The sequence below is a fragment of the Dama dama genome, chromosome 1 (genome assembly GCF_033118175.1).
Source record: "Dama dama isolate Ldn47 chromosome 1, ASM3311817v1, whole genome shotgun sequence".
NCBI lineage: Eukaryota > Metazoa > Chordata > Mammalia > Artiodactyla > Cervidae > Dama > Dama dama.
In genome coordinates, this window is record NC_083681.1 from 63,370,060 (window position 1) to 63,382,332 (window position 12,273).

At 35.0% G+C, this 12,273-nt stretch overlaps 1 protein-coding gene across 1 annotated transcript in view; it reads left to right on the forward strand.

The window, feature by feature from the left end:
• CAPRIN1 (cell cycle associated protein 1) overlaps nucleotides 1–12,273 on the forward strand; it is a 35,709-nt gene extending 23,436 nt beyond the window's left edge. The window contains exons 12-19 of the mRNA XM_061151723.1: nucleotides 619–680; nucleotides 1,143–1,253; nucleotides 1,448–1,597; nucleotides 2,657–2,807; nucleotides 6,700–6,894; nucleotides 7,382–7,485; nucleotides 7,878–7,941; nucleotides 9,479–12,273. Coding sequence (XP_061007706.1) covers nucleotides 619–680; nucleotides 1,143–1,253; nucleotides 1,448–1,597; nucleotides 2,657–2,807; nucleotides 6,700–6,894; nucleotides 7,382–7,485; nucleotides 7,878–7,941; nucleotides 9,479–9,543 — 902 coding nt within the window. The 3' untranslated portion in view covers nucleotides 9,544–12,273. The remainder of the gene's footprint in view (nucleotides 1–618; nucleotides 681–1,142; nucleotides 1,254–1,447; nucleotides 1,598–2,656; nucleotides 2,808–6,699; nucleotides 6,895–7,381; nucleotides 7,486–7,877; nucleotides 7,942–9,478) is intronic.

The window sequence follows — 12,273 nt, forward strand, 5'->3', positions numbered from 1 at the left end:
GTGATGGTAAGTTAACTAGACTCTCCAGTGAAAATGGATGATTTCCAAATGACTAACCAAAGATACTGTATTTTTGATTATCTGTTTAACCATGATTTGGAAGATTAGTGGAAGAATGATGAAAGTTGACAGTAACATGCACACTGAATTGAATATAGGCTTTTTAAAGATAAATTTTTATTTTTTCCAGTGGAAGCATTTGAAATTATATTGAAAGTTGATAGTTAAAATATTTCTGAATATTATCTGTCTCAAAGTTTTGACTAAGAGTAATGCTCCTTTGTAGTTAACTGCTTTAAAAAGCTCTTTTTCAGGGATAATTCTAGCATTGATTTTTATTCTGCTCTACACCCATTTGTTAGTATTATTTCACTAACACTGCAAAAAAAAGTGAAAGGCATGTAGCAGTTGATTAATAATGAGTATCAGTTAATTGAAAATGCTCACTTGAAAGCTAAAATCCTTCCTGTACTTCCCCATTTACTTTCATAATTGCTAAATAGTTTATTTAGGATTTGGCTATAGAAAATTGACTTTAGAGACTTAAGTAAAAGGTATTTATACATCTCTGAAGAAATTTGATTTTGTATGACAGTATTTTTTTGGTCAATTTTACAGTTCATTCTGAATCTAGACTTGCTCAACCTAATCAAGTTTCTGTACAACCAGAAGCTACACAGGTAAGACTGATAAATATTTTTGCAGTTTTTGTTTTTAATCTGTTCTTAGCTAGCCTATGAAAACTAGGTGTGAGTTTGATCAGTGTCAAGTCTGGCATGAGTAGCTATCAACTTTTATTTCCATGTTTACATTTATTTTTCTTTTAATGAACTAATAAAAACAATTTATTTGTTAATCCTTGTGGTTTTTAATTTTAATGAAGTTTTAAAATTTGAAACAGAGTTTGAGAAGACATAGTTTAGATTTCATAATTTTAAAATTTAGTGTAGATATTATGTACATTTGTCGGGAACTTTGTAACTGGGTTTGGGTTTATTAACTTTGAGCTTTAATAATGTATGTATTTTTCCAGTTGCTAGATTTTATAGTCTCTTTAACATGAATATCTATTTCTTAGCCCTGTATGTAATGAAGTTGGTTTATAACAGAATGAAGCTTTGATTTCTTTACTTCTTTGTTAGGTTCCTTTAGTTTCATCCACAAATGAAGGATATACAGCATCTCAACCCTTGTACCAACCTTCTCATGCTACTGAGCAACGACCACAAAAGGAACCGATTGACCAGATTCAGGCAAGTTGTGTTACTAGGTCATATAAACTTGATGAGGCACTTGAATTGGGTGGAGGCAAATAACTGTTAATGCGGTATCTCTTTGTTTTGGACCTAATGCATTCATGATATTATTTTTATTTCATAAAATAGTTGAGTTTATATGTATGGGTCTTAGTTTACCATTAAAGTGCATCTATTCACTCTGTGTTTAGGCAACGATCTCTTTAAATACAGACCAGACTACAGCATCATCATCCCTTCCTGCTGCTTCTCAGCCTCAAGTGTTCCAGGCTGGGACAAGCAAACCTTTACATAGCAGTGGAATCAATGTAAATGCAGCTCCATTCCAATCCATGCAAACGGTAAGCAGATTAAGTAAACTGACATTAAGTGCCTGGTGTGTACTATCTTCATGGTAGAGTCTCAGCAAAAAGTCTTTAACTTTGTGCTTGAGTCTGCATCTACTCTAACTTTAGAGTATGTTTAATTGAACATAAAACTCATTTTTTTCTGTTCACAGAGATAAACTTGAATCTTAGGAGTTATGTGCCTACATCTTGTTTTGTAGTTTCACCCTTTAAAGTAACAGAATTTTAAATTTGAAAAAAGTAGACGGATATATATCATTGGTCTTCCCTTGTGGCACAGTAGTAAAGAATCTGCCCCCCAATACAGAAGATGTGTGGGTTCGATCCCTGAGTCAGAAAGATCCTCTGAAGAAGGAAATGGCAACTCACTCCAGTATTCTTGCTTGGAAAATTCCATGGATAGGAGCCTGGTGGGCTACAGTTCATTGGGTCCCAGAGAGTCGGACACGGTGGAGCACACACACAGCATAGAGCATTACCTAGAGATCAGTTGTTTACACTTTGTCATGTTTACTGAACCTTTTAATTTACTGAATTATATCTCAGAGTAATAGATGTTATGATACTATGGTTCTTCAGTGAGCATCTCTTAAATTGTAGGATTTCTAGAAAATAATGAAAATACTGTGATCAATGGAATATAGCTAAAACAGTGCTCACAGGAAAATTCATAGAGTTAAATGCTTAAAATACTAATTTTCGATTAAAATATAATAAAATATTCAACTTAAAGTTCATAGATTTAATTTATCTAAGTGATAGTCTATCAGGGGTTTGCATCTTTTAAGATTTCTCATTTATAATAGCATTTCCAAGGATTCTGATCCTGTGTCTTCTCAGATTTTTAATCTGTTTATACTCTGCTAAAAAGTGCTACATGGTGTGTGTGAACTGAAGAACGTGTGTGTGTGAGAGAGAGAGAAATAAATGCCTTGAGACTTGTGATGTTTGTTTACATCTCATTTAAAACCAGTATTAAGATCTGCCATGTTAAAAGTAGGAAAATGATTAGCATAAAGGGAAGAACTAATCATTTACTTTATTTACTTATAGGTGTTCAATATGAATGCCCCAGTTCCTCCTGTTAATGAACCAGAAACTTTAAAACAGCAAAATCAGTACCAGACTAGTTATAACCAGAGCTTTTCCAGTCAGCCTCACCAAGTAGAACAAACAGAGCTTCAGCAAGAACAGCTTCAAACAGGTAGGAAAACCAGGGTCGCCTCATTGGCTACTTGCTTTCCACTGCAGTGATTGACACTGTTAGGCGAGTTTGGACTTTAGGGTGGCAGTGACCAAGAGTTTTTATTTTGGTAGTAGTCCAAAACAAATTAATTTTTCATTGCTGATTCTGAGTACAATCAAGTCCATATTTGCTGTATGTGAATTATGTGCAGGTTTTGGAGACTATATGCCCATTTTCCTTCGGTTAGTGAGTTTTCATAATAGCCTATTTCATTGGTGATTTTAGTGGAATTAAACTTGTTATTTGAATCATGATCAACTTTGGTTTTAATTGCTAATTAATTGAAGCCTGGTAGCATGATATCTGGCAGCAAGTCAGTTATACAAAGTTAAGCAGTAAAGGCATGGTGAGGCTACATTTAGTAGACTAGGTTAAAACAAAGTCCTTGCCAGCAAATAAGGTCATAACTTGGCCGGTTACCATATCTCTCACAATAGTAGGTTTCTTAATATTTGTAAGACATAAATATATTTTTTTAGGTCTTTGGTTATTAAATTCAAATAATTAGAGATTTAATTAGAAACCCACAACAGACTAGTAAACTTGACTGATGTGAGTAACTCTTAATTGTCTGATTCTTGACAGACTTGGGTCAACAATAATTTTTCTTACATATCCCTGTGGTAGTTAGCATCACTAATCAGTAGAATTTGAATCAACCATAGTCTGATAGAAATTTGGCAGTTACGCAGTCTCTGCTTCTGAATGATAAAATTGGACTTCTCATTCTCAGGCTCCTTTAATTATTCAGTGCCACGTAAAGGCATACCTTGAGGAGATTGCAGGTTTGGTTCCAGACCACTGCAATAAAGCAAATACCTTAATAAAGTGAGTCATATGAATGTTTTGATCTCCTAGTACATATAAAAATTCTCTTAACACCATAGATACTATAGTCTATTAAGTGTGCAGTAATAGCATCATGCCTAAAAAAACAGTGTACATGCCTTAATTAAAAAATACTTTATTGTCCCAGATTGCTAACCATCCTCCAAGACCTCACTTGAGTTGTAACATCAAAGATTGTTGACTGCAGATCACCATAACTTATCTAATAATGAAACAGTTTGAAATATTACGAGAATTACCAATATGTGATTTATCATATTGATAAATTGATTTATCATTTGATTTGGTTAGTTTTACCTTTTGTGCCGATTGAGTTCAAGCTATCTTATATTCTACTCAACCTCACTAATTGACTGTGAAGCATTGGTGCTAGATAATCTTTTTTTTACCATGTCAAAATATATGTTATTAATGAAAATTGACTTCAAAACATTTCCTGATATTTTCAATAAAAAATAAATCAGCCCATATGCTTTGCTCAAATACAGCCACACTACCCACTGCAATCTAGGCTGCCATCAACTCTTACCTAGAATATTGCAACTCTCTCCCTTGACTTTTCCTTTACGTTAGTTAGCCCAGTCTGTTTTCCACACAGTAGCTAGAGTGATTTTAAAATGTAAATCAGATGTCTCTCTTCCTGTTCAGAGCCTCCCAGTGACTTTCAATTATGTTTAGAAAAGAAACGCAGTCTTTACCTTAGTTTACGAGATCCATGATCTAGCCCCCTACCTTGATCCTGTTGTATGTCCTGCTTTCTTTATCATGTGCCCAGTCACAGACACAAACTCTCTTCTTTCTTTAATGTAAAGAAAAAGTCCTTTATGCTTTGTTTTCTTTTTGCTTGAAACTTTCTTTCACTGATGTTTGCATAGCTTGCTTTGTGACTTTTAAGCCTGTGCTCAGATACCACCTCACAGAGACCTACCTGCCTTCATTGCCTTGTCCAGATATAAAGTGCTTACTTTAGTCATTCACTTACCCTACTTGGTGTTTTCCTTAATCTCTTATTACCTGAAACACATAGATGTTTTCACTTGTATGTATATTTTATTCACTTATTATTTCCTACTATTAAAAGTTCCTTATGGGCAAGGATTATGTGTTGGAAACTATCTCATCCCTTGTGTCTAGGACCTGGCTTGGCATGTTGAGGGCGTTAAACGATACTTGTTGAATAAGTCAGTGTATCCCATTAGAAGTTTTTTGTTTTTTAATATTTATTTGGCCACACCAGGTCTTAGCTGTGGCATGTGGATCTTTAGTGGCAACATGTTGGATCCAGTTCCCTGACCAGGGGTTGAACCCTGGCCCCCAACATTTGGAGCGTGGTGTCTTAGCCATTGGACCACCAGGAAAGTCCCCCATCATTGCAGAAGTTTTGAATTAGTATCTCATCAGGAACGACATGAAAAAAAGATCTGCAAGGATATTTGATTTTTTTTTAAATGGACTAAAAGTGTATGCTTATGCTTTATGTGCACTTAACTAGGACCTTTAAAATAAAGATCACACTTTAATTATTCTGCTTTGAGTTTCTTGCAGTGAGATTTGACCAAGGATAATACAGTTCTTACAAAAAAAGTCGAAAATTCACTTCTTCTGACCATTTTCTACTTGCGTATGAATGAATCCTTTTATTTAAAAAAAAAAAAAAATTTTTTTTGGCCACACCATGTGGCATGGCGGGATCTTAGTTCCCCTACTCTAGGGGTCAAACCCGCGTCCTAACCACTGGATTGCCAGGGAATTTCCTGAGTGAATCTTTACAGATAGAAAATGTTACTGGTACTTGTGACATTTGCTTTATGTTTTGAGAATATAGTAAAAGATAATTGATATAGAAAGATCACATTGTGCTTAGTGTATTTGATCCATTACATAGTTCAAAAAAGAACCTTTTCTTACTAGGCATTCTCTAGTTTTTTTGTTGCAAAATAGCATTCTAAGAACTCATAAACATGATGGATTTCTTGAAGATACAAAGTAGGTCAGAGAAATTTTCAAGACTCACACTACCTTTTCTCTCTGCCCAAACATACAAGATTTGGGCTGCCTGGAGGCTGCTATTTTTCTTCCTGGAGTATGGGCCTTCCTTTGGTCTATCCCTTCCTTATTTCACAAAGTTACTATTAGCATTGTTTTTTCTCTGTTGTGAATTATGAACATTGGGGTAATACCAGGAATGTACCTTGCTATTTTATTTTTGAAGGTTTCTAGATTTTAGGCTTCTCCCCATTGTGGAAGGAGGAGGGATCTAAGGTATAATAGTATGGACCTTGTAGAACCTTCACTTCTGGGGGTTAAGTGCCAGTGTGAGTACTATTTAATTCTTTTCTAAATTGGCTGTGCATTAAAAATACTTGAAATGTACTATGACAAGGTATATGTTGAAGGCCTCTGCTGATTTATTTATACTCTGCTGAGTATAGCTGCTTAGCTATGGGAAGGTATGGTTTTGTATGTTTTAACAAATATCAAGGGAAATTTAGAGGAATAAGAAAACTAGCAATGGGAGGTTTATAATGAAAAGAAATAATTAAATGGTACAGAATCTTAAATATTTCAGTACATAAAATCTTTTGATGATTGTAAGTCATTTGTGCTACACAGAGGTGCCTCTCAGAAGATGTTTAAATAATACAGCCTTTCAAGTCATTTGGAAGGATAGAATGGTGTGCTTTCACACCATGTGTGCTCTCAGAGATTTGGAATTATTGTTGGAGAACTTCATTCTCTTAGCACGACTGAAGTGATTTAGCAGCAGTACAGGGGTAGGAGCAAGACAGGGATTTCATTAATGTGCAGTTTTCTCTGTTATTAATATGAAAATTTAAGGACAGAATTAAACTTTGAGGAGACTGTGTAAGACATTTCATTTTTTTTTTAAAGACATTTCTTAAGCGAGAAAGCATATAGAAATCAGGCAAATTGTAATGAGCTGTGTGTGTGTGTGTGTGTATACACATGTATATATGTATTTTTTTTCTTTCTGTTATAGTGGTTGGCACTTACCATGGTTCCCAGGACCAGCCCCATCAAGTGACTGGTAACCACCAGCAGCCTCCTCAGCAGAACACTGGATTTCCACGTAGCAGTCAGCCCTATTACAACAGTCGTGGTGTGTCTCGTGGAGGTTCCCGTGGTGCTCGAGGCTTGATGAATGGATACAGAGGACCTGCTAATGGATTCAGAGGTAAAGACGAAAACCCCCAAAAGAAAGTTCATATTCTTTTCTGATTTGCACAGTATATAGAAATATGTCATGTTTTTTATGAAAAAATTGTATCTCTCTGCATTAGCTTCATATGTACAGTGTAAACTTTTTTTTTTTTTTGGTATGTGTTGATAAGAGTTATTTAAATCGGCAGAATTGGGACTATTTTGTATGTATTAAACCCATATCTGCCACTGTCCTGTAAAGGATAGTGCTTTCTATAAATTATGAGACCTTAGGGAGATTTCTTGTTTTCTGTGTGTATGTATGCAAGGATGGGTAACTATTTCATCTTCTAAGGCAATAGAGACAAATTAGATCAGGATAAGAAATTAGAAATTAGTTTGAATAACTAGCATGGCTTACAATTTTTCAGTTCTTCCTTGGTCAGTAGTGAGAAGGTAAAAACTCCTTAAGAAGATAACGAAAAAAAATTTTATTTTTTTCTTCTTGTCCTACATTTTAGGAGGATATGATGGTTACCGCCCTTCATTCTCTACTAACACTCCAAACAGTGGTTATACACAGTCTCAGTTCAGTGCTCCCCGGGACTACTCTGGCTATCAGCGGGTAGGTGAAATTGTTTAAAAATATAAATCTGACCTAAGTACCGCAATGAAAGGGACTAATGTAGTTGCTTGACGAACTAGAGTAAGTAATTTGGGGCTAATTTTGAACCTCTGTACAAGATACCTCTTTGTGGAGAATGATGACTTTTGCTTTTCTTAGCACTCAATGTAGGGATTCATTTAATAGAGTTTGATAGACAATGATTTTTATGAGCAAAGAAGTGTATCTCACTGATCTTGAAAATAAGAGAAGTACTATTACAGAATATCATGTGGCAATGCTATGTTTAAATGTCTAAAAGAATAACAATTTTGTATTCTATAAAAGACTGTAGGAATAGAGTAAGCTTTAAAAATTACCTTTTCTTCAGTACTAACGAGCTTGTCTTTTAGGATGGATATCAGCAGAATTTCAAGCGAGGCTCTGGGCAGAGTGGACCACGGGGAGCCCCACGAGGTAATATTTTGTGGTGGTGATCCTAGCTCCTAAGTGGAGCTTCTGTTCTGGCCTTGGAAGAGCTGTTCATAGTCTGCATGTAGGTTACATGTTAGGAGTACATTTATCATTTCCAGAGTTGTTGCTAGGGATTAAATGAAATGCTCTGTTTCTAAAACTTATCTTGAACCCAAATTTAATTTTTTGAATGATTATCCCTGTTACTATATAAACTGTCTTGAAAACTAGAACATTTCTCCTCCTCAGAAAGTGTTTTTCCAACTGCAAATTATTTTTCAGGTCCTAAAACCTGCTAAATGTTTTTAGGAAGTACTTATTGAAACATTTTTGTAAGACATTTTTGGAATGAGATTGAACATTTATATAAATTTATTATTCCTCTTTCATTTTTGAAACATGCTTATTATATTTTAGGGCCAGAAACCCTTTAATGGCCGGATAAGCCATAGTTACATTTAGAGAACCATTTAGAAGTGATAGAAAAAATTGAAATTTCAATGCCTTTTGGACCACTATTATGGATATAAATGTCATTATTTCTGACTTTTAAAACAAAGCCTCCAAATTCATAACCAACTTGCAGAACTATACTTAAAAATTACAGGTTTTAAGAGTTTTTTTGTTTTGTCTCTTAATATAGGAAAACTACTTCCTATTTGGGTAGAAAGTCAATCTGTGTAACAATTAGAGGTAGCATTTCATATGATCTGAAGTTCTAAATGGTTCTCTGATTTGAGGGAAGTTGAATTGATTTCCTCTAGATATTGGCCATAATATGTATACAAATGTATATTAAGGAGGAATTACAAAATTCTTTAATTTCAATGCTAGTAGAAACTGGCCAGCAAAAAAGGTGCATTTTTTTTTTTTTTAATTATGGATCACTTGGGAATTACTGACTTGAAGTATCAAAGGATATTTGCATGTGAATGTGGGTTATGTTCTTTCTCACCTTGTAGCATATTCAATGAAAGTTGAGTTGACTGGTAGCTAAAAATCTGTTTTAACAGCATGTAAAAAGTTACTTTATCTGTTACAAGTCATTATACAATTTTGAATGTTATGTAGTTTCTTTATAACAGTTTAGGTAATAAGGTCTGTTTTTCATTCTGGTGCTTTTATTAATTTTGATAGTATGATGTTACTACTGAAATGTAAGCTAGAGTGTACACTAGAATGTAAGCTCCATGAGAGCAGGTTACTTTGTCTGTCTTTACTGCTGTATCTATTTCCAACGCCTGATGACAGTGCCTGGCACATAGTAGGCACTCAATAAATACTTGTTGAATGAATGAATGAATGAGTACTGGTGGAATACTCCATTAGCTCTACTCTTCTTTTAACTAGAGAACATGAGCAAATTTGCGCATGACAACTTCCAGGACAGGTGAAACTTGAACACTGAAGAATTGACCTCTTAAACCTAATAATGTGGTGACAAGCTGCCCACATGCTTCTTGACTTCAGATGAAAATCTGCTTGAAGGCAAAACAAATTATATTTGAAAGAAAAACCAAATGCCATTTTTGTCTTCTAGGTCGTGGAGGGCCCCCAAGACCCAACAGAGGGATGCCGCAAATGAACACTCAGCAAGTGAATTAATCTGATTCACAGGATTATGTTTAATCGCCAAAAACACACTGGCCAGTGTACCATAATATGTTACCAGAAGAGTTATTATCTATTTGTTCTCCCTTTCAGGAAACTTATTGTAAAGGGACTGTTTTCATCCCATAAAGACAGGACTACAATTGTCAGCTTTATATTACCTGGATATGGAAGGAAACTATTTTTACTCTGCATGTTCTGTCCTAAGCGTCATCTTGAGCCTTGCACATGATACTCAGATTCCTCACCCTTGCTTAGGAGTAAAACACAATATACTTTAATGGGGTGATATCTCCATAGTTATTTGAAGTGGCTTGGATAAAGCAAGATTGACTTCTGACATTGGATAAAATCTACAAATCAGCCCTAGAGTCATTCAATGGTAACTGACAAAACTAAAATATTTCCCTTGAAAGGAAGATGGAAGGAGTGGAGTGTGGTTCGGCAGAACAAATGCATTTCACACCTTTTCCGGTTAAATTGGAGCACTGAACATTTAGATGCATACCAAATTATGCATGGGCCCTTAATCACACATACAAGGCTGGGTACCAGCCTTAGGCTTTGACACGGCACTATTCATCCTCTGGCCAGATGACTGTGGTTTAAGACACATGTAAATTGCTTTTTAACAGCTGATACTGTATAAGACAAAGCCAAAATGCAAAACTAGGCTTTGATTGGCACTTTTTGAAAAATATGCAACAATTAAGGGATATAATCTGGATGGCCGCTTCTGTACTTAATGTGAAATATTTAGATACCTTTTGAACACTTAACAGTTCTTTGACAATGACTTTTGTAAGGATTGGTAGTATATATCATTCCTTATGACGTACATTGTCTGTCACTAATCCTTGGATCTTGCTGTATTGTCACCTAAATTGGTACAGGTACTGATGAAAATCTAATGGATAATCGTAACACTCTTGGTCACATGTTTTTCCTGCAGCCTGAAAGTTTTTAAAAGAAAAAGACATCAAATGCCTGCTGCTGCCACCCTTTTAAATTGCTATCTTTTGAAAAGCACCAGTATGTGTTTTAGATTGATTTCCCTATTTTAGGGAAATGACAGTCAATAGTTTCACTTCTGATGGTATAAGCAAACAAATAAAACATGTTTATAAAAGTTGTATCTTGAAACACTGGTGTTCAACAGTTAGCAGCTTATGTGGTTCATCCCATGCAGTTTAGTGTTACAAATTTTATGGTTATCTCCAGCAGCTATTTCTACAGTACTTGCACTTATCTTTTGTCTAACCCTAACTGAATTATCTGTTTCACATGGAGGTATTTATATTCAAAGTGGTGATTCCCTCCCATAAATGTATAGGGAGAGTCCCAAGTCTGATGATAATGGACAGTTTAGTAATTTATGTACGATGTTGAAATTTGTGCTAGCAGTTGGAGCACTAGTTCTGTGTGCCTATGAACTTAATGCTGCTTGTTGTATCCCACTTTGACTTCATGGGGAATTAATCCCACCTTACATTAAGCAAAGGCTACTAAGTTAATGGTATTTTCTGTGCAGAAATTGAATTTAGTTTTCAGCCTTTAGCTAAAGACTTTTTCCAGTAGGTGCTCAGCTACTTAATCCCATAAAACTATTCTCAAACATTCATCATTAGACAACTGGAGTTTTTGCTGGTTTTGTAACCTTCTAAAATGGATAGGCTATTGAACATTCCACATTCAAAAGTTTTGTAGGGTGGTGGGGAAGGGGGGAAACTTCAATGTTTATTTTAAAATAAAAGAAGTTCTTGACTTTTCTCATGTGTGGTTGTGGTACATCATATTGGAAGGGTTATCTATTTACTTTTGCAAATAAGTATTTCTACTGCTAGCACCTCGCCTTGTGTGCTTTAAATGACATCTGCCTGGGATGTACCACAACCATATGTTTGCTTTATTTTAGGCGGATAGATAAAATATTTGTGGTTTACTGGGTAATCCCTAGATGATGTGTGCTTACAATCTTTCTATATATAAAACTAACTTTGCTATCTGTGTAGAAAATAATTTCATGACATTTAAAGTCAAAATTGAAATAAGTTCTTTATACAGTGATCTCTCTGAATCAGTTCAGAGATGGGATGGGGGAGAAATGCTTTCTAGGTTTCAAACTTCTATGCATTAGTACAGATGTCATGAATGTGTAAAGGTATTAGTAGGTTTATTATTTCTATGTATGTTTTTAAAAGAATCGTTTGTTCTTTTTGACATATTATACCTTTTTTTTTTTGGCATTCTACCATTGTAGTCTAAATCTAAAACTTTTATGCCTCAATTCAGACTATATTTTTTAAAGGAGCGCCTCTCTATGGGACAGAGAACTTTTTAAAAAGTCCCATTAAGATCCGAGTCTTGGTACTAAGTGTTCTGTATAATTTGTGGATGCTTGATGCTTGTCCTCCCTGCAGGAGGCCTTGGGTGGGCGAATGCATATTCTAGCAGAGTTGAAAAGAGATGGTTGTCACATGTGGCATTGTGGCTTGGTATAGCAAGATGCCATATATAAAGTACTTTCATTTAAATGCACAGTATCAATCATCTCATGTGGATAATGAGACTTCTGTTTTAAAGCTTTAAGGTACAGTGTCATTGATTACCTTGGCTAGGGCAGTTTTATTTTCAGATCTTAATATCCCTAAAGAATATTATTGAAAGAGGTTTTCTGATCATCGTTCTTGTAATATTAAAACAAAACCTGTTAAGTATTTTTAA